Below are 25,851 nucleotides of genomic sequence, written 5' to 3'. Positions count from 1 at the left end.
ATGTGCAACAGTGTCAAAAGGTATGTATTTTTGCTGATGATACTAAGATATGTAACAGGGTTGATGTTCCAGGAGGGATAAGCCAAATGGCAAATGATTTAGGTAATCTAAAAAAATGGTCAGAGTTGAGGCAACTGACATTTAATGTAGATAAGAGCAAAATAATGCATCTTGGACTTGAAAACCCAGGGGCAGAGTACAGAATATTTGATAGAGTCCTAACCTCAACATCTGAGGAAAGGGATTTAGGGGTGATTATTTCTGATGACTTAAACGTAGGCAGACAAATAGAGCAGCAGGAAATGCTAGCAGAATGCTTGGTTGTATAGGGAGAGGTATTAGCAATAGAAAGAGGGAAGTGCTCATGCCATTGTACAGAACACTGGCGAGACATCACTTGGAGTATTGTACACAGTACTGGAGACCGTATCTCCAGAAGGATACTTTAGAGAAAGTTCAGAGAAGGGCTACTAAACTGGTTCATGGATTGCAGGATAAAACTTACCAGGAAAGGTTAAAGGATCTTAACATGTATAGCTTGGAGGAAAAATGAGACAGGGGGGATATGATAGAAACATTTAAATACATAAAGGGAATCAACACAGTAAAGGAGGAGACTATATTTAAAAGAAGCAAAACTACCACAACAAGAGGACATAGTCTTAAAGGACCACTCTAGGCACCCAGACCACTTCAGCTTAATGAAGTGGTCTGGGTGCCAGGTCCAGCTAGGTTTAACCCTTTTTTATATAAACATAGCAGTTTCAGAGAAACTGCTATGTTTATATAAGGGTTAAGCCAGCCTCTAAATCCTCTAGTGGCTGTCTCACTGACAGCCGCTAGAGGCGCTTGCGTGATTCTCACTGTGAAAATCACAGTGAGAGCACGCAAGCGTCCATAGGAAAGCATTGATAATGCTTTCCTATGCGACCGGCTGAACGCGCGCGCAGCTCTTGCCGCGCATGCGCATTCAGCCGAAAGGGAGGATCAGAGTCGGAGAGGAGGAGGAGAGCTCCCCGCCCGGCGCTGGAATAAAGGTAAGTTTTTACCCTTTCCTCTCCCCAGAGCCGGGCGGGAGGGGGTCCCACTATAGTGCCAGGAAAACGAGTATGTTTTCCTGGCACTATAGTGGTCCTTTAAATTAGAGGGGCAAAGGTTTAAAAATAATATCAGGAAGAATTACTTTACTGAGAGGGTAGTGGATGCATGGAATAGCCTTCCACCTAAAGTGGTAGAGATTAACACAGTGAGGGAGTTTAAGCATGCGTGGGATATGCGTAAGGCTATCCTAACTATAAGATAAGGCATGGGGAAGTATTTAAAAAATTGGGCAGACTAGATGGGCGGAATGGTTCTTATCTGCCGTCACATTCTATGTTTCTATGTTTAAGCAAGGCTTAAACCAAACCGCTTTTGCAAGTAGCAAAAGCTGGTTAGTTGTATTACTAGTATTAGTAGTATTACTACTTACCAGAAGGGTAAATGTGAATTGAAAGGCCATATATCTTAGATTTTAGGGTGACTTATGTTCTAGAGCAGTTCACCCATCCATTTCCAAAGCTTCTTTGAATTTACAGATTATTGTGGCCACAAATGGTGCATTTTAGCATATTGCATTGCTTCTTTAAGACTTTACAGGTCACGGAGGGAGGGTGGGAGGGGGTGTTTGTTTGACTCCTGATTTAATTTCAGCTCTGGTGACCAAGTCTATTGATAGCAGAAGAACATAGGAATTTTTGTAATATTATAAACTTTAAAGATAATATATTTTTATATTGCGGTAATCTTGGTAATTTCACCTCCTGGAAGCTTTACTAACAAACAGAGACACCACTGATATCAATGGAAAGACAGCCCTGGGAAGCTTGGTACTCTTACTGAATTGAGAATTCTCAGAATACTCCCCAGTTTTAAGGTCTCTGGAATTTACGAAGGATGCACAAGTGACATCTAACAGATTAATAACATGTCACTAATCTTTATTTTTTATTTTTTTTTACATATTATTCAACTCTGACCAATTCCAAACATTGAAAACATTCAACTCCCTTTTCCCCCTGTTGACCTGAAGCATATGTTTTATTAGTTGTATATTTATGTTTCCACAGCTCGATGCACTGAGCTCACTGCGCAAGTCTCGCCAGCAGTATATACAGCGCTGTGAAGATTTAGAGAAGGCAAAACAACTCAGTGCCAAAGTGGAAGAGGAGCAGAGCACTGGTACTCTTCCTGGCAGTGCCAACAAACAGTTGGAGCGGAGAAGGAGGTATCGGGAAGAAGCCCAACAAAAGGTGATTCTAGGATCTCCTCTATATAACCGACAATTCTAAAAAACAAAATGTCTAACATTATCATATAATAAAATTAAAGGACACCAATGTTATCCAGACCACTTCTTATCAATTAAGTGGTTTGGGTGCAGGAGTCTTGTAATTTTTACCCTGCAATGTGAAAAATTGCAGTTTTGTAGACATTCCTGACAGCCATTAGAGACGCTACCTCCTCCAGAACCTTAGTGAATCCTGGTCCTGGAATCAAATTCTGCCGATTTCTTTTGATTGGAAGAATGTGGTGTTTGGCTGCTCATGCCTAGTTTCAATACATTGCTTCCTTATGAAAAGCTATAAGTGGAGGAGATTTCGGGTGATGTCAGCTTGGTTTTCAGATATTTTCTAAAGTATCCATATTAAATAGACATTAAAAAGAAAAAAAAAAATATATTAAAAAAAAATGACAGATACACAACACAAAACACAAGTGTATGGTAAGTGTGGATATTATTTAAAGGCTTCAACAATCAGTTATGTTCAGTAAATACAATCATAATATATGCGAATACCCAGACGGGCAAAGGGGTGAAACAGGAAGAGTGTGGAATGGAGATAAATGGGGTGAATGTTATTTGATCATGAGTAAAAAGAAAAGAATGATAAATAGAGGACCGTTAAATGAGATAATAGATAAATTAACTCTGTAAATGTCTCCCATGGGTAATATACTTGGGGTGATGGGGTGTTTGAGGAATTCTCCAAGAGTTATTATGAGTATAGAAGATCATAACGACAAAAAACAGGGGGTTAAGAAATAAATTGAGCCCTAATTCGATTCAGCAAAAGCGATAGACAATCATTCAAGGGGTTTGATTAAAAATATACAATTACACTAGTTTTAAAAAAAATTTCAGATGAATGAACAATTATTTCTGCACAGGGTTTAGGGATATATCTGATTATAATGCTGTGGCTATTCGTAAAACTTCCTTATTGAAAAATGACTTCATATCTGAATGCATAGGAATTGTAAACATCAGGGGCCAGTCGTGCTCAGTAAATAGTCATTATCCCATTTATCACTCCAGGCGAATGAGGCGGAGGTTGTATACCGTACTTGCGTTTCAGAGGCTAATGCACGATGTCAGCAACAGGAGACAGTCAAAGTAAGAATCATTAGTCATATCAGGAAACTGGTGCATCAGGGAGACCAGGTACTAAAGGAGGTAAGTGTGAGACTGGGTTTGGTTTCTAACTGCACCTCTAGAGTGGGGTTTAATGAATTTGGTTCATTAAATTTATCTTTAGAAATGGACTATGCTTTTTATTTTTTTGATATGTTATGAATTAGGGAGTATATTACCTCTAAAAACTGACTTTTTTTATGAATGATTTCTTCAGTTTCACTCACCTTCGTGAGATCACTACCCCCTTCTCATTCCTTCTTCTGAGCCGCTATGACGGATTAGCTAATATCATAAGGGTGATAAATACTGAGGAGAGGGCACCAGGCAATCCGTGTTGTCTCCCTCTAGACAACCAGGCATAGATATAAGGTTTATAGTGGTTCAGAGTTTGCAGGCCCTGAGCAGAAACTGCAGATGTTGGTGCTCAAAATTCTATTGTATTGCAGAATGGAATTTGATAAAGTCTTGATATGTAGCCCTCTTGTAAAGTAAATCTATAAAATGGAAACAAAAATCAGCTATCATATTTATTTAAAAAAAAGGAAACTAATGATTATAAAGATCATGCATGGAATAAGGAAATTGTTGAGGAGACATTTTTATACTAGGTCAAAAATGCATACAGTATTTACAGAAAATGATCATTTTAGTTGGTATATAGTATAACCATTGTGACGGAACGCTGGCACTCCGACTGAGTACCTCCGCCAATCGATGCTCCTAGTGCTCGCTGAGGACTCCAAGCACTCCAACCGACACCATCAACACTGCAGACCCCACTTCCAGCGATACAGCTGCGCCGGGGTCTCGCTGTCTCCACCCACCCTGGATCCACGACCAGGATCCAGCTCCCAGTGGGTGACCCTCTCCTAAATTCAGAGAGCGTAGCAGGAACAAATAAAGCTATTGCAAGAGCTTACTCTGGGGAGTAAGTGATTATAACAATCCCCAGAGTGTAGGTATCCCTTCCCCCAAGGCTTCAAGAAAGGTTCAAGATGATCTGACTTTAATTAACACACACAGACTTTTATGCAAGTCCCCATGCAAGGGGACATCCCACAGGGAGGGACAACATGTAACCAATCACGTACAGTAAAACAGAAGGCACACCCAGCACAAACACATACAATCCCTCCCCTCTGCCTGTGATATAATTACTGAACACAATGGGTTAATGTAATTTATCACAGGCAGAAAAAACACCCTTTTTATACATATACTATAACTTTACAAATATGCATCATATTCACCTAAAACCTACATATTCAGAATCAGCATACTTTAAATACAGACATAACGAAAAATCAGACAAATCCCCCCAGTACATAAAAAGTTAAGTGGAAGTCCTTTATGACCGACCGCAAGCACATTTCCCTGCCCAAAACAGTTCCATAGATTTGGGCTGTGCGGTCGGTCAATTTCCTACAGAAAACGTCTAAGTCCCCTTCGAATGCACGAACGGTCCGTTCGTGCAAATAGCACATTGCAACCGGCTGTTCAAATTGTCGAACGTACTTTTACCAAAGTCGAAGTGGAGGTGACGGTAAGGGTCAGCAGTGTTCGTATACTTATGCAGCCGATTTTAGTTCCACAGATTCTTTAGCTTACACCGCTGACCGCGTTCGACTAAATTAAAATGGCCGCGGCCACGTGTTCCTTTGTCGAATGGCGGCCACTTCGGCGGCACCCGAAGTGCCATATAAAAAGTACCAATCCTTCCCCATAGTTCTTAAAGGGCCAGCAACAACATAATAAAAATCCATTAGCCCAAATAAGGTTTGTAAAGGGCCATACAATCCAGGGCCATAGTCATGAGGCAGGAGGCTGGCACTCAGGCTCCTCCAACAGCCATGGAAAAGGGGCCGCTTGTCACCTAACCATCCAGGGACAAAAGGCGTTTTGTCACACCCATTATTGCCCAGTACTGTAGAAAGATTAAAAATAGATAGATTTTGGACATACAGCAGTTTTAACAGCATAAAATTCATGGATATTTAAAGAATAAGCAATTATTTGGGGTAATTTGTATTACCAAACATATATTACTGTGACAGAACGCCGGGTGAGCTGTAGGGCTGGGTCGGTTCTATGTTTTGCGGGGTGGCTCCAGGGGGCATTTGTTCCAAAGGTTTCCCACTTGTTTGCAGCGGGGACACTGGGGTCCTGTTCTGACAGATCGGGCTGGTGATTCCGGAGCAGCGCATTGGATTACCTGAGGGGGCAGAGCCTGTCCAGCCAGAGGCGTCTCAATGCATTGGGGTATCGAAGGATGCTGATGGTTGAGCTTTCTGGCATCAGCATACTTGTCCACCAAGGACAGTCCTGATGGCTTTGGCTGCTCTCAAAGTCCTCAGGAGGTACCTTGTGCAGGGCACATTGCTGTTCAAAGCCCACTAGGTACCCATCAATTTCCTCCTCGGTTTCCATGAAGGGTTTGAAGGCCATGAAGGAGACTTTGCGCTTCTCCTGCTGGGGGGGTTGTGACTATTCCTGAGGCTACTCTTGATCGCTGCAGCTCTGTAAACCATAGGTGATAGTCTCTTCTGGCTTGCACAATATAAAGTTCCAGGGGATTTCTATGTATCTCCAGGTAGGCGCACCATGCCTGTGTGGAGTCCTCGGAGGTACCTAGAACTCCCTGGGTCACTAGATAGGTGTTATAGCTGGGAGGCACGGAAGCAAGGGGGATCAGCTGAGTGATTACAGTCCTTTTGGTGGTGATTGGGAGACATGTAAAAGTTCTGGGGGACCGAGGGGTCTGGCATAATTACAATTTAAACTATTGCTGTATGTAGCTCTACTAGTATAGACAGTAAATGCAGTGCATATGTAATAAACAACACATGCATCCAAAAAGTCTGGCTCATGTTGCAGACTTTCATTCGCTCAAAGACATAGCTTAATGATCCCTTAGCTATTTGACCATACTTTTTGGCCATAATGTCAAGCCAATACTAGTAGCCCAGTAAGCTCTGTGGGGAGATTTACACTGATGTTTATACTGTAGTGAGATATACATTGCAAATGTGGCAATTTATCATTTCTTGTGGATACATTTCTTGTGGATACATTCTCAGTGTGTGCACTGTACATTATGAGGCTTGCAAGCTCATGTACAATGCTGGTGAAAGGAGTGACAATATAAGAAATACAATCTAAAAAGAAAAAATATACAATAATGGTGTAGTACTTTAAAACCAAGTGTAGCACTGGTGACTAAATTGCACGCACAAGAACAAATTTAATTACAGGTGTATAAAGGTATCTTTAAAGATGATACCTTCTTTCCTTCACTTATATCCCTTAAATATGAGATAGAAAGAGAGACACATACATAGTGCACCAGTATGGAAAATTAAACCCCTTTTATTAAGATTGCACTCACAATTGCGTTCGTTTACTTTCGACCATGTGTTCCAAGCCTTGCTTCCATGTTGCTTCTCAATTACGAATGTCCGGTTTTGTGTGGAACGCTCCATGCGTTCCAAATAGCATCCGTGTGAGTCTTTGATGTCCATGAGTCCATCAACGTTTTATCAGAAGAAACCCATAATATAGCTTAGAAAATTAAACAAAAAAATATGAAATTAAGATGAGTAAAAAGCACCAGTATAATCAATATAGAATTGAAGAGAGAACATGTGCATATAAAAAGTGGGACACTAGTAAAGGAATAATATTAACCAGATGTATATAAAATATTATTCTTTAAAATTTCTAAGTTAAAAATATAATGTTAAAAATTATATGTAGTATGAATAAAAATATTTTACAAATTTGATAAGAATTTATTTATTTTGTAAGTTATGTGCAAAAATGGGGGACAAGGAGTGACAACACATATAGAGTAATATACTAAAGTGGGTATTGTTGGGAATTCAGAGGGAATGTAAAATTAATTTACGTTTTACGTAATTTATGTTTTCAGTGCTGCTATTGTTGCTTAAAAGTTTAAATTCACTTAGAATTTAATAAATATCCCTGATACAGTCCTTGTTCACAAAATGTTTTTTCGTGACAAGTGAAGACAAGCATGGGAGCAGCAAGGGAGGCGAGTAAATAAGTTTTTGTACTATTTAGATTTATTTTACACTGTTATGCAACACTGTGTATATATTACACTGGCAGGGGGAGCAGACATGTCTACACAGGATTGAGTGAAGGGATTAAAACACATATTGTACACAAAACGTTTGTGAAATAAATGTATTAATTAGTCCCCTGTAAACGTCAGCATACATTTTTACCATGTCAAGAAAGAACTTTCTGTACACAAGGTCATGAACTGCAAATGAAATCACAATACCCAAGGGTAACATGCTTTATTAGTAAGGAAAGTTTTAGAAAATAATTGCTGTTTGTAAATGCTTTCTGTGGCACACTACAGAGTTATTTAGTGTTGCAAAATAGTACTTTTTGTTCTATTTTATTCACTGGAGCCATCAAATCTTGAAAACGAGAGAAATCTCAATGTATCTTTCCTGGTAAAATATTTTATAAATAAATAAATTCTTAGCCAGTAGTATAAATTATGTTAGCACAGTATGACGGTGGCGGTATACCCTCTCGAGGATGGGTAATACCGCCTGTGGTCGCCCCTTCCCAGGTGTGCCGAGCCCTAGAGTGATTATAGCTGCAAGCCAGTGATTATAGTCGCTTGCAGGAGGGCAATCGTAGTATCACCCAAACACTAGTCAAGACTTAGTAAAGAGTGAACAAGAACAGTTTATTGCAGGCAAGATACACGGTATCTATGCACAGACCCCCACAGGTGGTCTCCATTTACAGCAATACAAAACATAAGCCCACCCTGGCGTCGTTGTGTCTGAGAGATAATGGTATCTCCCGGACACAGGATGCCGAACACATAAAAACCCCAAATACACACCATACAGTAACGCACCCCCACATGCAATACATCCCCAAATAGCTCCTGGTACCAGTTATGACCCCTGCAAATTGCAGAGCTATCGGTTGTACAGAACCCGATAAATCGTCGTACAAAGTCTGGGCTTGAGGCTCTGTACATACCCGAAAATAGCTCCACGGAATCACTTGGTTTCGGCCGGTGGATTCCAATTTCCAATCAGGAGAAAGGGCGCAAACCAATTTGCACCAATCAGTGCTCTGGGAGGAGAGGTATTTTTCCTGGCCAATCAGGAGAAAGGGTGCAAAATCAACTTGCACCAATCAGTGCTCAGGGAGGGGAGGAGTTACAAGCTAAGCCCTTTAACTCGCACTGACCAATCAGGAAAAAGGGCGAACCAGTTTGAATGGCAGCTCCTTCTCCTATTGGTCAGCATGGGTTTCCAGGTGGCCAGCGGGACCCTGGGGCTGTGAAGCCGCGTCATAGTTCCATGGGGCTTGCTTCTCTCTCCGGTGGATATCTCCACGTGGGTAGTACCGGAGAGAGCGCTCTTTGGCAGTTAGCCCATCACAATGACATCATGTTATCACTATGTATGTATGTATGTGAGAGCCAACATATTTAAAAGCTCTGTACAAGGGGGTAACTAAAATCAAGAAGTATTTGTTCATTAAGAAAGTCACATTCTAGAAACAGTATGTAAAGAAGTTGACCAGCTGTTAATCTTAAAGAAAGTAAAGAAAAGGCAGTACACTAAGTGGTCAAGCCACACTTATATATCTACAAGAAATTATAAATTGCCACATATACAATGCATACCTCACTACAGTATGTTCAACAAAAAAAAAACAAAGAAAAGAGTTACTTGAGCACTATTCTAACCTCCAGTTATTTAAATGTGTTTAGGACTCTTTTCTTTGGTATTTATTGTATGTATTGAGACTGATGTGTACTATGGTCGTTGCTGCCGCCCAGGAGTAGTGGGAGTTTAAGTGCAGGGCTTATTTTGGTATATTTGTCACTACAGTATATACATCAGCGAAAATCTCCCCACAGAATTTACTGGGCTACAAAAATGGCCTGACATTGTAGGCCAAAAAGTTGAATGAATGGAAGCATGTAATATAGCTCGGCTCACTCCCCTGAGAGGACATTTTTAGAATGCTGAAAGACTAATTTTTACTCAAGGTCTCATTTAAATAACAGCAGTCATGAATGCTGGGGGATTTATAAGTTTTTAGCACAACGTCAATTATTTTTTTTACTTATTTTTTTTTTTTTATATTGAAAATCTCTAAGCTTTTAAGAAAAAACATAACATATAGACAAATGTTTTTTTTGGATGAATTGAGTTACTACTTCACCTTAAAAATAACATGTGGCACTCTGTCAAATAAAGCTGTTGATCTATATATATGGATCACAGTTAATGTCTGTGGTGGACAGTTTTTATCTTAATTTCTGCTTGAGTACTGTAGGTACAGTAGGAATTACAGGTTAATGATTAACCCAGAAATGCTCAAGATGGTATTATTTCTAAGGGCCAATAAATCCATTTTAATAGCAATACTTCTAAGAGGCAATAAAGCAAGACTGCCCTGACAAGGCAGGGTTAGTGAATCAATCAAGTCAGTATATACACTGTACCTACTGCATTAGGTGCATGTGGGAAACTTGCTACTTCTTGTCCAAACCAGGAAATGACGCAGCTAGGTATGATGCTCCCATAAAATTATATGGCAGTACTGTGCCTAAACCATAAAGCTTTCTACAAGAAAACCTTTTCAGGGAGATGTAGCTAATTTGTGCGCTTTTTAGAAAGCTGCACTACAGATTTCGTTAACACCTGCGATGCAGTCTCTCAGAATAGTAAAAATACTTGTATGGGCAGAAAGTAGCATAGCTTCCCACTGTGGGGTGCATTTATAGTTGTAGTGATTTCTTTAAATTGCTGTAGTTATAAATCCAGAAGGAGCTGCATTATAAACTATGCAAGAAACATCACTTGTTTTGGTGCTTGGAGTATCCTTTGACGTTAAGGTAGAGGTGATTGGAGAGTCCCTTAAAGCTAAAGTACAGTGTGACAGAGCTCCTGTACTCTGACCAAGTACCTCCACCAAGTCCGCTTCCTGGCCGCTTGCAGGGACTCTGGAATGCTTCAGCCCCAGTCGCCGAAGCTTGACTGGGGTCTTTCTGGAGCTTTTCCACCCAACCAGGCTGCAGATCTCCTTCCGGGCAGGTATAGTCTCTGCCTTCTTCCAGGCAGGTATCCACATCTGCCTACAATGTTTTTGTTTTTAAAAAGACACTTGCGGCTCTCAGGCATTGCTCTCTTGCTTTATCCCATGGCTAGAGGGATCCTGCAACCAGCAAACAGGTCTGAAGATCCACACAGGACACAAGTTTCAAAAGAAACTAACATACAAAGCTTTATTTTACTTGCGACTAGCCCATATGTTCATTACATAAAGCTTACTGTGACAACTCAATAAAAATACAAACAGGGGGCGTGGCTAACTGCCGACACGAGCGGTCGCATGGAGTGAGAGCTCCGTGCTTTGGATGACTTCCAAGCTACCTAATCCCATCACGCACAGCCCTCCAGTGACTACTAACCTGCGAACTTAGCCCCCACGATGGCCCCCGCCAAACAAACGAAGTTAACGGATCCGATCCGACCCGCGAGAAAAGACCGCGTGCGGCCCGCACAAGATGGCGACGACGGGCAGGCCTGCTCGCAGCATGCTGAGAGCTCACCAAATCCCGAAGGGGACTCCAGCCCATACACAGACGCTCCGGTAACGGAGAAGCGGCTGTACCTCATGCTGCAGGATTTTCGTGTCACACTGCAATCAGACCTCAAGAGGGCGACTAGCGAGATCAAGAGGGAGATCTCTGACCTGGGTGAACGCACCAACCAGCTAGAAGCCCGCACAGAGGACATGTGCACTGAGCAGAACGCAATGGCAAACACAGTGCAGCACTTACTGGAGGAACAAACTCAGCTTAAACGTAAGTTAGCTGACTTGGAAGACCGGTCCCGCAGGAATAATGTTAGGTTCCGCGGGATACCGGAAAGCGTGGGCACAGAAGAACTCCCCGCATATATTAAAAGACTGTGCGCAACTCTGCAACCTGATATAGCAGAAGGAGCATGGCTCCTGGATCGAGCCCATCGGCTCCCAAGACCACCGAGGTTAGCACAGGATACTCCTCGTGATGTGGTTGCTAGATTTCATTATTTCACCTCTAAGAACGCTCTACTACAAGCATCACGCAAAATAGACAAGCTACCAGATCCATACACTACCCTCAATATATATGCGGACCTGTCGGCCTCAACGATGGCCCGAAGAAGAGAATTCATTACGGTGACGAAGACGCTGCGGAACCACGACATTCCGTACAGATGGGGATACCCGACGAAAGTACTCATATGGAAAAATGGCAAGAACCATATGGTAAATGAGCCGGAGGTGGGCATGCGCCTCATAAGAGAATGGGGACTGTTTCCAACACAATCGACGGTAGCGGCCGCTACTGCATCGTCACCACGACAGCAAGGAGAATGGCGGATGGCGGGATCGCCGACCAAAGCATAAAAGTCTGCGCTCCTGGGACTCTCTCCTCTGCCGAAAAGTTGTTTGGGGGACGCGGTGCCACCCAACCCACGTAACTATGTGATATGCGATCCACTACTCATACATGGGGAAAATGTACATGGTCAAATTAATATTGGGCCGCTTTTTGAAAACTGTCTACGTATGATGATGGCGGGGGGAGGGGTCCTGGGAGTGTTGCTCTACTGCTTAATATCTAAACTGTTTATTACTACAACAATGTAATGTATATGTGAAAATAGCGATGAGTAACATGAGAGGGCTGTGTCACCATCATTACCATGTAAGTCATCCACACCCCGCTCCCACCACCGAGCGCACCCCACGGATGAGCGTTGGCGTTAGCACGAGGTGCTGGCCTGCGTCTCACCCGGAGAAGGCGCCGATCGTAATGAGGGCGCTATGTACATACTTTAGTTTTGTTAAGAAATTGTTGTTTATGTTCCCCCCAGTATTCACCCTTACTCTCCCTACCATGTCCCCCCCGAGCCGAGCTATACCACCACCAAGCCAAACACCCTTCTTAAGGTCTAGCATTCCACTAATCACACCAAATGGATAACACACTAAAAATTCTCTCCATGAACGTTAAGGGTCTCAACAGCCCTCACAAACGCCGGCTGGCTGCCCAAGAAATGGCCAAATCCAAGGCGGCTATAGTATGTCTACAAGAGACTCACTTTAGCATAAGCAAACCACCAAGCTTTAGAGTAAAACAATATCCTCAGGCCTACCATGCCATGGCCAACACAAAATCCAAAGGGGTCTCGCTTTACTTCCATAGGGATTGGGCTTTTACGCCCTCCAAACAATACATCAGTAAAGACGGCAGGCTGCTCATATTGGTGGGCTCCCTCAATGGCCTCCAAATGACGATTGCCTCCCTGTACGCCCCGAACGACACACAGAAGGACTTCTTAACTAAGGCGTTTCGTAAATTAGATCAATACCAGTCAGGGCACACCATTGTCTGTGGAGACTTTAATTGCACCCCTGACCCGCACGTTGACACACAGAGGGCCCATAATCTACCTCCGAAACAACCATCACTATCTATTGGCCGACACTTAGCGAATCTCTTGCACTCTTCAGAACGTTATGATGTATGGCGCAACCTCTATCCGAGTGCAAGGGACTATTCGTATTACTCCCCTGTCCACATGACCTATTCTAGAATAGATCTATGCCTTTTTGACAGAAGCACACTCCCGCATGCCGTTGACATGCACATTGGCCCCATCACATGGTCCGACCATGCCCCCCTGATAATAACGATGAAAATTCCACACCCAGCGAGAGGTCGGGGAGCTTGGCGCCTCAACGAGGCCCTCCTGGAAACCCCTCGCCATTTCGAACATCTACGCGAGACCCTAGATGCATACTTTACAATTCACGAACGCTGCGAAACCACACTCGCTACACAATGGATAGCCCACAAGGTGGTTATGAGAGGGGAATTCATAAAGCTAGGTGCAAACACGAAGAGAGCAGCACACTCGATACAAACTAAAATCACTCAGGACATAGCAGACATTGAGGCTGACCATAAATCGAACCCATCCAAGCAAACACACAAGCGACTACAAACGCTCAGGACCAAACTCAGAGATTTGCAATTACAAACCACAGAAAAACATATGCGATATCTGAAACAAACTCACTACTCGCTAGGGAACAAAGCTGGTAAGCTTTTAGCTGGCCGCTTGAAACAAAAGTACCTACAAGCCAAGATCCCTTTTCTTGTCTCTAGGCACGGAGACAAGCTTTATAACCCCCAGGACATAGTGAACTCATTAGCGGAATACTACGCCTCACTTTATCAACTCCACACAGACCCAGGGACTTACCAACCTTCTGAGGCCGGAATAGACTCCTTTTTGGAAAGGGTCACCCTCCCCTGTATATCCCAGGCCCTTAGTGCACAATTAACCAGTCCCTTCACTGAAGAAGAGCTCAAGACAGCCATAAAATCTCTCCCTAAACGCAAATCCCCGGGCCCAGATGGCCTCTCAAATTATTATTACATTAAATTCATGGATCAATTAGCCCCACACCTCTTACGACTGTTTAATTCTATCAAAGAATCTGGTGAAATGCCCCGAGAAATGCTAGAAGCTTTTATTGTTACTTTGCCAAAGCCTAACAAACCCCCCACACACTGTGCCAATTTGAGACCAATCTCGCTCCTCAATTCGGATACTAAATTATATGCCAAAATGTTGGCCACAAGGGTCAAAGCACTTTTTCCCACGCTCATCTCTGCTGAACAAGCAGGGTTTGTGCCAGGCAGACAGGTGGGGGATAACACCCGCCACTTCCTAAATCTTATTGACTGGGCAAACCACTCCTCTCAGCAAGGCCTGGTGCTGGCGTTGGACGCCGAAAAGGCGTTCGACCGCCTGCACTGGGGATATATGACACGAACTCTGACTAAGATGGGCCTCCCACGGGACTTTGTTAATAGTATCCTGGCTCTATATCAGTGCCCGTCGGCAAGGGTCTTTAGCACCGGATTCCTGTCAGCACCCTTCACCATACGAAATGGCACCCGCCAGGGCTGCCCACTATCGCCACTAATCTTTATTTTATGCCTCGAACCCTTAACACGAATCATAAAAGATAGTACACTGATCCAAGGCCTGTCAACCCCGGGCGGCATACAGAAGTTGGCTTTATTTGCCGACGACATACTCATGTTCATAACGAACCCCGTCAGCTCCATCCCAGCCCTCCTAGACCTTCTCAGAGAGTACGGAGAGGTCTCGCTCTATAAGAACAACACTGCTAAGACACAAGCGTTGCCAATCAACCTGCCACATCCAACACTGACGCACCTCACCTCCAAATACACCTTCGATTGGCGCAAATCGTCCCTCACGTATCTAGGGATTAAACTGACAAAAAACCACCAAGCCATACCAAAAGAGAACCACTTCCCTGTCATACACAAACTAAGAGCGACCCTGGAAAAATGGGAGAATCTAGAGATCTCCTGGTTGGGCCGAGTAAATACAATTAAAATGATGGCTCTGCCCCATATCTTGTACCTCTTCCGCACGCTTCCAATATCACTCCCTACCAAACTGATCAAATTAATGCAATCGGTCATCAATGCACATGTCTGGAAACGCAAACCCCCGAGAGTAGCCCAGCGCAACCTTGGCTTCCCCTTCACCAAGGGGGGCCTGGGTCTGCCGGATATCAAAACCTACTATAGGGCCACGTCCTTAGCACAGGGTGTACATATCTTGAGACTCAAGGATAGCTCCCAAAAGCCACTGTGGCTAACATTGGAAGATGCCTGCCTACATCCACACAATACGTCCCGCATACTGTGGACCAGGGCCCCCGTTCAACATGATCTGGCGTATTTATCACACTGCTCCCGCTTCCTGATGAGCTCGTGGCGGGCGTGGAGCCACCTTATCGTGGACCCGCACCTGCTCTTCAGGGAAGCGCCACTTGAGGTCATGTCCATTTTTTCCCCTGACCTACCCACAGCGAACTGGACAGCAAAGGGCATACATAAAGTTAAGGACCTACTAGAAGGAGGCGAGATCCAACCGTTCCCCGATCTCCAGCGCACATTTTCCCTCCCGCAAAGGGACATGTATCTCTATCTTAGGACAAAAAGCATTTTACTGCCCCAGACGAGCAGAACAAACGAACTGCCCAAAGACCTACCTCTGTTACCTGCTCAGGTCCTGTCTACTAAACTAGGGAAACCCCTGTCCATGTGCTACAATGCCCTACTAGAAGGTCAATCAGGTGAAACGAGATCATATATGACACAATGGGAGGGAGAGCTGGGCGTCCAGCTGACATTAGCACAATGGTATTGTCACGGTAATATACCCCAACACGCAGGAATAGTTCACAGTCAAGAGACAAGAAACAGTGTTCGTCTTACCGGACCTTAGAATGGCCGGACTAGGACGAGAGAAAGACAGAGTCAGAACAAGCCGAGGTCAAGGGAACTGAGAGACAGCGTAACGTAGAACAAGCCGAGGACTGGTACACAGAGGACAAAACAGCGGATAAGCAAGCAAGGATAAGGAGAGAGCGGAGTCAGGAACAAAGCCAAGGTCAAGCACCAAAAAACCAACTGAACGATACAAGCACTAAAGGGAACTGGACAGAAACCACGATAGGGCAAAGAGCAAGGGAAACAGGTGAGTATAAATACCCTTAAGGTTCACTTTGATTGGCCCCTGTCATATCCACGCCCCCAAAACGTGAGTGTATGGGGAATGTGGCCTGACAGGGGCCAATGGGAGACTGATTCTAATTTAGTCTCCCACTGTCCCTTTAAGAGCGCGCCCGAGACGCGCGGCGCGCTCTTAGTGTCGGGCGGGACATGTGACCGCTTCTCGCGGTCACTGCCCGCCTGACTGATCCCATCGTTGGCTGAGCCGCGCGCGGCTCGTGCAGGAGCAGGACCGCGCGCGGCGAGAAGGGAGGACCCCGGCCGGCCCCTGGAGAGGGTAAGTACCGCTACAGGTATGAGGCGCTGACAATCACAAAGAAGGCCTCCAAAAGCCTCTCGTTATGGGAGGCATATTGCAAAATAGCTATGAGATGGTACCTGGTACCGCACAAGTTGGCGCGTATTTACAAGGGTTCCTCCAGGCTATGCTGGCGGTGTGAGGAGGGTGCAGGTACCATGCTACATATGTTTTGGACATGCCAGGCACTGGGTGCATTCTGGAAACAAATACAGAATCTTGTTGCGAACACGACCGGTCTTCTAATCCAACTGAGACCAGAACATTACCTGTTGCACATGGTGCCTGGGCTCCCACTGCATCCCCACAAGAAAGTGCTAGTAAACATACTCACCGTAGCAAAAATTCTTCTGGCCCAAAACTGGAAGAGCAAAGCGATACCCACCATGGTGGCAATCATAGAGAGAATGGATGTCATCAGCTCTTATGAACGTATGGCCAGCAGAGTTCAGGGTCAGGGGGCTAAATATGACAAAGAATGGGCAAGTTGGAACCTTACGCCATAGGCCCAGCAACCAATACAATGCCCCATGCATCAGGACACACTGACCACTAACCGGATATGTCAAACTGATATGCTAGTACCCGAAGACAAGCAAAAAAAAAAAAAAAAAAATTTTGTTAAGGTGGGCTACCTAGCATGTGCATGCATTGAGTAGTAAGGCTAGGGACTCCAAGTCTCCACTCCAAGTTAATCCCTCTCCTCCCCCTCCCCCTTCTTCTGTTCCTGTTCCCCCCCCAAAAAAATGGCCAACGCATCACCAATTGCACAAAGTCCGAGCCTCGGCAAGAAGCCGAACCAGCTCAAGAGCAGATAGCTGTCAAATTTTTGTTGGACTGCGTGTGCAGTAACCGTTTCCTGTTATATAACCTGTACCAAACGTATGACCGTAATGTCCGCATTGCCATATCGTGTAAAACCAGTGTAACCAAAACTGATTGTACTGTATGCTTATTCCTGATGTTGGCATAATAAAGATTATATATGAAAAAAAAATAAAAATAAAAATACAAACACTCAAATCACTTCAGACAACATTCAGAAACTTATAATAACATAATGACATATTTATAAAGGAGTGGGAAAGACAATAATTAACACAAAACATCTCTCCAAATACAAAGAAACAAGTCCTGCGCTCAGACTCCCATTACTCCTGGGCGGCAGCAATGACAATAGTGCACATCAGCCAAAATACATATAGTAAAAACCAAAGAAAAAAAGTTGCCTGCGCTCTTTCCACATCCCTATGTATTTTTAAACAAATGGAGGTTTGTAGTTACCTCCAATGGCAATGAAAGGGTATGCCCACCTGCCACATCAAGGCAGACCTCTTAGGTGGGTCCTAACTCTAACCATTCGCCTTGCTTCCTTGAGCTCAGTGGCGTACATACCGGGGTCGCAGGGGTCGTGGCTGAGACCGGGCCCGGCCCACCAGGGGGCGCGGCCACCCCTGCAACCCGGTATGTACCCACTGTGGCCAGCCTCTTCTCCTGGGGGGCCCAGGAGTTGACCACCTCAGGGCCCCCCGAGGCTGGCCCTGCTGTCACACCACGGCCGGTCCTGCGGGCGCGCGAGGGAGCACTCTCCCCTGAGTGCTTCCACTTCAGCTCCCTCGCGCGCCGCGTAGGGATGCCGGCGCCGGAAGATGACGTCATCTTCCGGCTCCGGTATCAGTACGCGGCGCGCGAGGGAGCTGAAGAGGAAGCACTCAGGGGAGAGTGCTCCCTCGCGCGCCCGCCAGCCTGCTCGCCCGTCCAGTGACCGGCCGCCCAGGATCCCAGCAGCACCACTGGACCCCAGGGAATCCCCTCAGCACTCCAAAAGGTAAGGAGGCTGGGGGATTAAATTTAAAAAAAAAAGTGTGTGTGTGTGTGTTAGTGTGTGTGTTAGAGTGTGTGTTAGAGTGTGTGTTTCTGCTAGTGAGTGTCAGTGAGTGTGTCTGTTGAGTGTGTGTCTACTAGTGAGTGTCAGTGAGTGTGTTACTGTGTGTGTCTGTTACTGAGTGTGTTTGTGTGTGTGTGTTTGATGTCTGTGATCTGTTTGATGTCTGTGAGTGTGTGTTTGTCAGTGAGAGTGTATATTTTGTGAGTGTGTATGTATGTCTGTCGCTGAGTGTGCCTGTCAGTAAATGTGTGTCTGTTAGCTAGTGTGTATGCGTCTGTTCGTGAGAGTGTGTGTGTGTGTGTCTTCAGCACTTACCTTTCTCCAGCGCCGGACTCCCTTGGCGCTGGAGATCCCTCCGCCTCTCAGCTCCGAATGCGCATGCGCGGCAAGAGCCGCGCGCGCATTCAAACCGCTAGAATCCCCATAGTCTATTAAGTCTTTCTACCGAACAGCAGAGTTTTCGGTAGTATTGGCACGAATCAATGGTGTTATGGAGGTCTCAGCGGTGTTCGCCTGTTCGCGTATCCGTTTTTAGTTCCAGGGAATTGCTGACAAACACCGCTGTTCGTGCGCAAGATGGCCGCGAACACGTGTAAAGTCCCGAAATGGCGGCCATCTATGTTTAACACAAAGGATTTGTGCTGAACCATGCGAACGGCTGAAATAGAGCTGGGAGGTAAAATATCACTTAATTACCAGCAGGGTGGTCCGGTGTTTGGTAGTCGGGTTCGTTCTTTTACAGCATCAAATACGAATTCTCCTGATAATTCCACATGAATCAGGTAATTGTAAGGTTCTGTTACACTTTCGTCACATAGAGGTTATTGAGTGTCCCTTATAGCTAAGGTATAGTTACTTGCGGTGTCCTTTAAAACTATGGTAGATTTGATTGGAGTGCCCCTTAAAGCTATGATAAAGGAACCTAGATCAGTGTTTCATACTTGAGACAGCTTGTGCTAAAACATAGTGGATAACGTTCTGATGTTCTGAATAGAAGCGATGTTCTAATCACTGCAATGTTACAGGCAACCCTGAACCTACTCCGTCTGAAAAAGTTCCAGTATGAGTCAGTCCCCTGTGGATATGAAAATCTACTGGAAACATGTGACCCATATGAGGCCGGAGACCGATATTTGCAATTTATTCTAACCCTGCCACGGAAGTACACAGAGGTTGAAAAGTACACGTTCCAGGAATACATTACCTCAGGACAGAGGTAAAGTGGTAGAGGTGTTTTTTACATCCACGATGGGATGGGTTTTATGTCACCATGTAATGATGTCCTATAGCTTAAAGGGACACTATAGTCACCAGAACAACTACAGCTTATTGAATTTGTTCTGGTGAGTAGAATCATTCCCTTCAGGCTTTTTGCTGTAAACACTGTCTTTTCAGAGAAAATGCAGTGTTTACATTACAGCCTAGGTATAACTCCACTGGCCACTCCTCAGATGGCTGTTGTAGATCCTTCCTGGGTCATGGCTATCTAAAATGCATCCAAACATTCAGTGTCTCCTGTATTCAATAAGTATTAGATGCTGAGTCCGTTGCCAACTTTTAGGAAGTATGGTACTGGTCTAATTCATGACTAAGCATGACTCTCGCCAACATGAAGTTTCTATATTACTCTTTTACAAGCATATTTATTGACTCTCTTTTTAGTGAATAGATTAATATTCTAGAGTAGCAGTAAAGTCAAAGAAGCTGTTAGTATTTAATGTAATGGTGTGCATTCAATAATCAGCATATACTACGTCCTGACCATATAAATGCATGTATGATAATTTATGAGGTGATCCTATAATTGCACTCTAGATCGCCATCTTCTGGCAGAAGAAAGCATGCAGTCCAACTTGTCAGAGTCTCTTCCTCATTATCTGATCTGCATATGAAACAAGATGATCAAGGAACAAAGATATCTGCAGGTGGGAAAAATACTTGCTCTGTGGATGCATGTTATCATAAAAAATAAGGCATATCAAGGGACAAACACACATTTCCTCAACTTTTTTTTTTTTTAACCCCTTAAGGACCAAACTTCTGGAATAAAAGGGAATCATGACATGCCAGACATGTCATGTGTCCTTAAGGGGTTAAACAAACTCTTAGTTTTGATGTTAACACATTGCAGTTCATTCCATCTTTACGGGTATCTTGCCTCATTGTATTAACCATATAGTCTTGAGGATTTTACTTTGCAGTATGATATAAGACAGTGTTTCCCAGACCAGTCCTCAAGACCCACCAACAGTCCAGGTTTTGTTAGTATCTCCATTGGAATAAAACAGGGAAATACATAAATCCTGGATTGTTGGTGGGCCACGAGGACTGGTTTGGGAACCACTGATATAAGAGATTAGAGAGAGATAGAAGGCATCTACTTCTTGAAATGTTTTAGATGGGTCAATTACAAGTGTGATGAAATCCCTGAAATGGCCACCTAAGGAAATTGGCTTAATAACGAAACAAACCTGGCTATACCCTGAACTTACAGTTACCATCACCTTGGACTCTGTTGAATTGAATGCAAAATGAACTAATGCCAAGAGTTGTACTAGGGAAGAAGAGCTTTCCAATGGGTTCCATATCCGATTCACTCAACACCCGTGGAACCTGGCAAATTCTAAACTAGTTGTGAGTTATTGAACTTGCCTACAGATCAAACCCAACAAGAGGTAAAAAAAAATAACCCTAGTTGCCCCATGTTGCTATAATCTAAATAGTCAATAAAGAAGATGGACCTTTGGTGCCATATATTAAAAGGGCTCATACGCCGAATAAATAAATCTATTTGCAGTACATGAACTGTAAATATCTACTAAGTTCATTGATGGTCGTGGAATTTGCTGACTCGGCTAAACAGGATGTAAAAGTGCTTATAGTATTGTAGTTACTTTACCACTCCTATCACATAATGTGGGTAAAGCCTCTATATAATCTAAATAGTCAATAAAGATGGACCTAAGGTGCCAAATATTTAAAGGATTTGTACTCCGAATAGAAGTTGTTTAGTATATGTACCCTTGAGGGATAAAGAGGAGAGCTACCAAGAATTAATGCTGTGAAACTCATTGATATACAAATACCACTTTTCGTTTAATAACAAGCAATGTTATGATATAGATTTTTAGAGCAGTTCCTTTATATGAAGGTGTCATATATCTCTGATTTATTGGATTAAAGTGATATTTTTGGGGGGGGGGGCGGGGGTGGGAATAATTTTCATTTAGCTCTTAATGTGTAGCATTCAGTAGTGTAGTTTACTCTTGACAAAACATACTTTTTTATAATTTATAAATCTTTTACATCATTTATAATGTTTCTGCTATCTAATTAGCTTATGTCTTTAGCATAACTATGCTACTTTTTCATACGTATAGCAGTCATTTTGACAAAATATGACAATAGGTGGAGCTTAAAGGACAACTGTCACCACAACACTAATTTAATATATAATGATCATTGCATCTAGTTTTGGAAGGAAATAGATAGAGACATAGAATGTGACGGCAGATAGAAACCATTCGGCCCATCTAGCCTGCCCAGTTTTCTAAATACTTTTATTAGTCCCTGGCCTTACCTTATATCTAGGATAGCCTTATGTCTATCCCACGCATGCTTAAACTCCTTCACTGTGTTAACCTCTACCACTTCAGCTAGAAGGCTATTCCATGCATCCACTACCCCCTCAGTAAAGTAATACTTCCGGATATTATTTTTAAACTTTTGCCCCTCTAATTTAAGACTATGTCCTCTTGTTGTGGTAATTTTCTTCTTTTAAATATAGTCTCCTCCTTTACTGTGTTGATTCCCTTTATGTATTTAAATGTTTCTATCATATCCCCTGTCTCGTCTTTCCTCCAAGCTATACATGTTAAGATCATTTAACCTTTCCTTGTAAGCAGGGCCCGTGCAAGGATTTTTGCCGCCCTAGGCAAAAGAAAAATTTGCCGCCCCCCCCATGTGACATCACAATGCCCCACCCATATGATCTGCCATATGAACTAACTTCTTCTTACTCCCCCTCCCCCCTTTCTTCTTACTCCCCCACCCCTCTTCTTCTTACTCCCCACCCCTCTTCTTACTCCCCCTCCCCCTTCTTACTCCCCCCTCCACTTGTCTTCTTCTTACTCCCCCCTCCCCTTGTTTTCTTCTTACTCCCCCACCTTCCCTCTTCTTCCTACGCTCCCTCCCCCTTTCTTCTTACTCCTCCTCCCCCTTTCTTCTTACTCCCCCTCCCCTCTTCTTCTTACTCCCCCCTACCCTCTTCTTCTTACTCCCCCCTACCCTCTTCTTACTCCCCCCTCCCCTCTTCTTCTTACTCCCCCCACCCCTCTTCTAATTACTCCCCCTCCCCCCTTCTTACTCCCCCCTCCACTTGTCTTCTTCTTACTCCCCCCTCCACTTGTCTTCTTCTTCCTCCCCCACCTTCCCTCTTCGTCTTCCCCCACTCCCCTCGTTCTTCTTATCCCCCCTCCCCTCGTTCTTCTTATCCCCCCTAGTTCTTCTTACTCCCCCCTTCCTCTTCTTCTTACTCCCCCCACCCCTCTTCTTCTTACTCCCCCCTCCACTTGTCTTCTTCTTACTCCCCCCTCCCCTTGTTTTCTTCTTACTCCCCCACCTTCCCTCTTCGTCTTCCCCCACTCCCCTATTTTTCTTATCCCCCCTCCCCTCGTTCTTCTTATCCCCCCTAGTTCTTCTTACTCCCCCCTTCCTCTTCTTCTTACTCCCCCACCCCTCTTTTTCTTACTCCCCCCTCCACTTGTCTTCTTCTTACTCCCCCTCCCCTTGTTTTCTTCTTACTCCCCCACCTTCCCTCTTCTTCTTACGCCCCCTCCCCCTTTCTTCTTACTCCCCCTCCCTTCTTCTTCTTACTCCCCCTCCCCTCTTCTTCTTACTCCCCCCACCCCTCTTCTTCTTACTCCCCCTCCACTTGTCTTCTTCTTACTCCCCCTCCCCTTGTTTTCTTCTTACTCCCCCACCTTCCCTCTTCGTCTTCCCCCACTCCCCTCGTTCTTCTTATCCCCCCCTCCCCTCGTTATTCTTATCCCCCCTAGTTCTTTTTACTCCGTCCTCCCCTCTTCTTCTTACTCCCCCCTCCACTTGTCTTCTTCTTACTCCCCCCTCCCCTTGTTTTCTTCTTACTCCCCCACCTTCCCTCTTCGTCTTCTTCCACTCTCCCCCAGTTCTCCTCCTAACCTCCCCTTCCTGTACCGTGGCCGAGCTCCTCTCCGGTCCGCGGTACAGGAGTTTCTGTTTCCTGTACCCGGCCAGACTGACAGGAAGTGCAAACTCAGTGTGCACTTCCTGTCAGTCCAGCCGGGACCGCGGACCGGAGAGCAGCTCAGCCACGCTACAGGGAAGGGGAGGTGAGGCAGTGCGGCAGAAGCCTGAGCGCTCTCTATAGAGCGCTCAGGCTGCTGCAGCATTTAAAGGGCCGGCGATGGGGGCGCAGGCCGCCCCCTCCTATATGGCGCCCTAGGCGGCTGCCTAGTTCGCCTTATAGGAAGTGCCGGCCCTGCTTGTAAGTTTTATCCTGTAACTCATGAACCAGTTTAGGAGTGTCAGGGTGGCGGTCCGGTGCCCTGGACCCAGACACTACCCAGGCGGCGGTGCAGGACCGGGACCCAGTATGCCTGATGTTCAGAGTAGGAGTCACAGTGTGGAGGTGGATTAGCAGGGTCTGGTGCAGGGTAACCGCACGCCCCCTGGTGTTGAGCACCAGCGTTTGTGCAGCCACATACCAAGACCCTGAATCAGCTTAAGCGGATACCAGGAACTAGGAGCATGGAAATTAGCAGACCTCCCAGAAGCTTAATAGGGAGGCTCTGCAGTAAGATTGTATCCAGTACTAGAAACAAGGCAAGACTAGAGATAGACACCAAACATGAAAACAAGACAGAACTAATAGAACCCAGAACCAGAGAAGGATAGTAAGCTAAACCCAGAACATATACACAAGACATGAGGAAAACATGAACATAACATGGGCATGACTGGACAGGACTGTAAATGGACTGGGTATATAAACTAAAACAAGACAAGATAACATAAGCAAAACAAGAGGAGAAATAACTAAGTACTACATATGGAAATCATGGGGATTTAGTCACACTATATGATCATACATTGCATAAGCCTGCCAACAACGCCAATGTACCCCATATCTGGCAGGTGCTACACTGCCTAATATATGCTAAATCAACAAAAAGACATATATAGCACTTACCTGCAAGAAAGGGCAGAAGCCTTGAGGAGCTGCCTGCCGGAACACTGAAAGAGTGAATGATGGAAAACAAACGGGTGTGGAAACATAAAACAAACATTTAAATGAAACCTGGAGACTGGGAATCCCAGGGATGGATTACAGGAATGAACCCAGAAATCCCAGCATAAAGAAAACCAGACATAGAATAGAAAACCAAAAACCAAGAAAAACTAAACAAGAATTGTAACAAGAGTACTGGATACTAGAAGCCAAGGCCAGACATCTCCACAGAACAGAGCAGGACGTGACAAGTAGCCCTTCTCTGAACTCTCTCCAAAGTATCAATATCCTTCTGGAGATACGTTCTTGGATACAATCTTTAATGAATGCGGCGGCAAGGCTCATTTTCTTGTCCACTCGCACCTCCCACGCCTCCTCGCTCTGTCAGTCCCTGCTTTGGCTTCCAGTAAGATATAGAGCTCAATTTAAAATTCTGGTGCTTGCTAACAAGTCCCTACATAATGTTGCTCCAAGCTACCTTTCCTCCCTAATACTCAAGTATGTCTCTTCGAGGCCCCTACGCTCTGCCAAAGACCTACGTATATCTTCTGTCCGTACACCTACCTCTAATGCTCGCCTCCAAGATTTCTCCAGAGCTGCACCTCTTCTGTGGAACTCCCTTCACTTCTCCGTGAGACTTTCACCCAGTCTCCACTCATTCAAAAAATCATTGAAAACTCACTTCTTCAAGAAAGCATATCAATTAAACTGTTAGCAGGTTTTTATCCCCCATCCCCCATGACTCCTCTCCTGCAAAAATGACCTACTAAGCACTCAATGAATACTTTTCTAACAACCTACTTCGTACCCCTACTTTTACCCTTTGTGTCACTATACCCCACTCCCTCTAGAATGTAAGCTAATTGAGCAGGGCCCTCCACCGCTCTGTTCCTGTACATCCAATTGTCTGGTTACAATTACATGTCTGTTAGTCCACCCATTGTACAGCGCTATGGAATATGATGGCGCTATATAAATAATAAAATAACAATAATAATACTCTCATCAGTGTTCTGTACAATGGCATGAGCACTCTTTATACTGCTAATACCTCTCCCTACATAACCAAACATTCTGCTAGCACTTCCTGCTGCTCTATTACATTGTCTGCCTACCTTTAAGTCATCTGAAATAATTACCCATAAACCCCTTTCCTCGGATGTTGAGGTTAGGACTCTATCAAATATTCTATACTCTGCCCTTGGGTTTTTATGTCCAAGATGCATTATCTTGCACTTATCCACAT

The 25,851-nt window shown here is 44.4% G+C and overlaps 1 protein-coding gene across 5 annotated transcripts in view; it reads left to right on the top strand.

Moving 5' to 3' along the window:
* Window positions 1–25,851, top strand: part of GMIP (GEM interacting protein) — a 122,163-nt gene that overhangs the window by 76,938 nt on the left and 19,374 nt on the right. For all 5 annotated transcript variants that reach the window (XM_063449213.1, XM_063449212.1, XM_063449211.1 and 2 more), the window contains 4 exons: window positions 2,109–2,291; window positions 3,359–3,496; window positions 19,363–19,553; window positions 20,153–20,262. In XM_063449213.1, the coding sequence (XP_063305283.1) occupies window positions 2,109–2,291; window positions 3,359–3,496; window positions 19,363–19,553; window positions 20,153–20,262 (622 nt within the window). The remainder of the gene's footprint in view (window positions 1–2,108; window positions 2,292–3,358; window positions 3,497–19,362; window positions 19,554–20,152; window positions 20,263–25,851) is intronic.

This window comes from Pelobates fuscus, chromosome 3 (assembly GCF_036172605.1).
Source record: "Pelobates fuscus isolate aPelFus1 chromosome 3, aPelFus1.pri, whole genome shotgun sequence".
Lineage (NCBI taxonomy): Eukaryota > Metazoa > Chordata > Amphibia > Anura > Pelobatidae > Pelobates > Pelobates fuscus.
The sequence above is the reverse complement of the archived record's forward strand: the minus strand, read 5'-3'. Positions and strand labels throughout refer to the sequence as shown.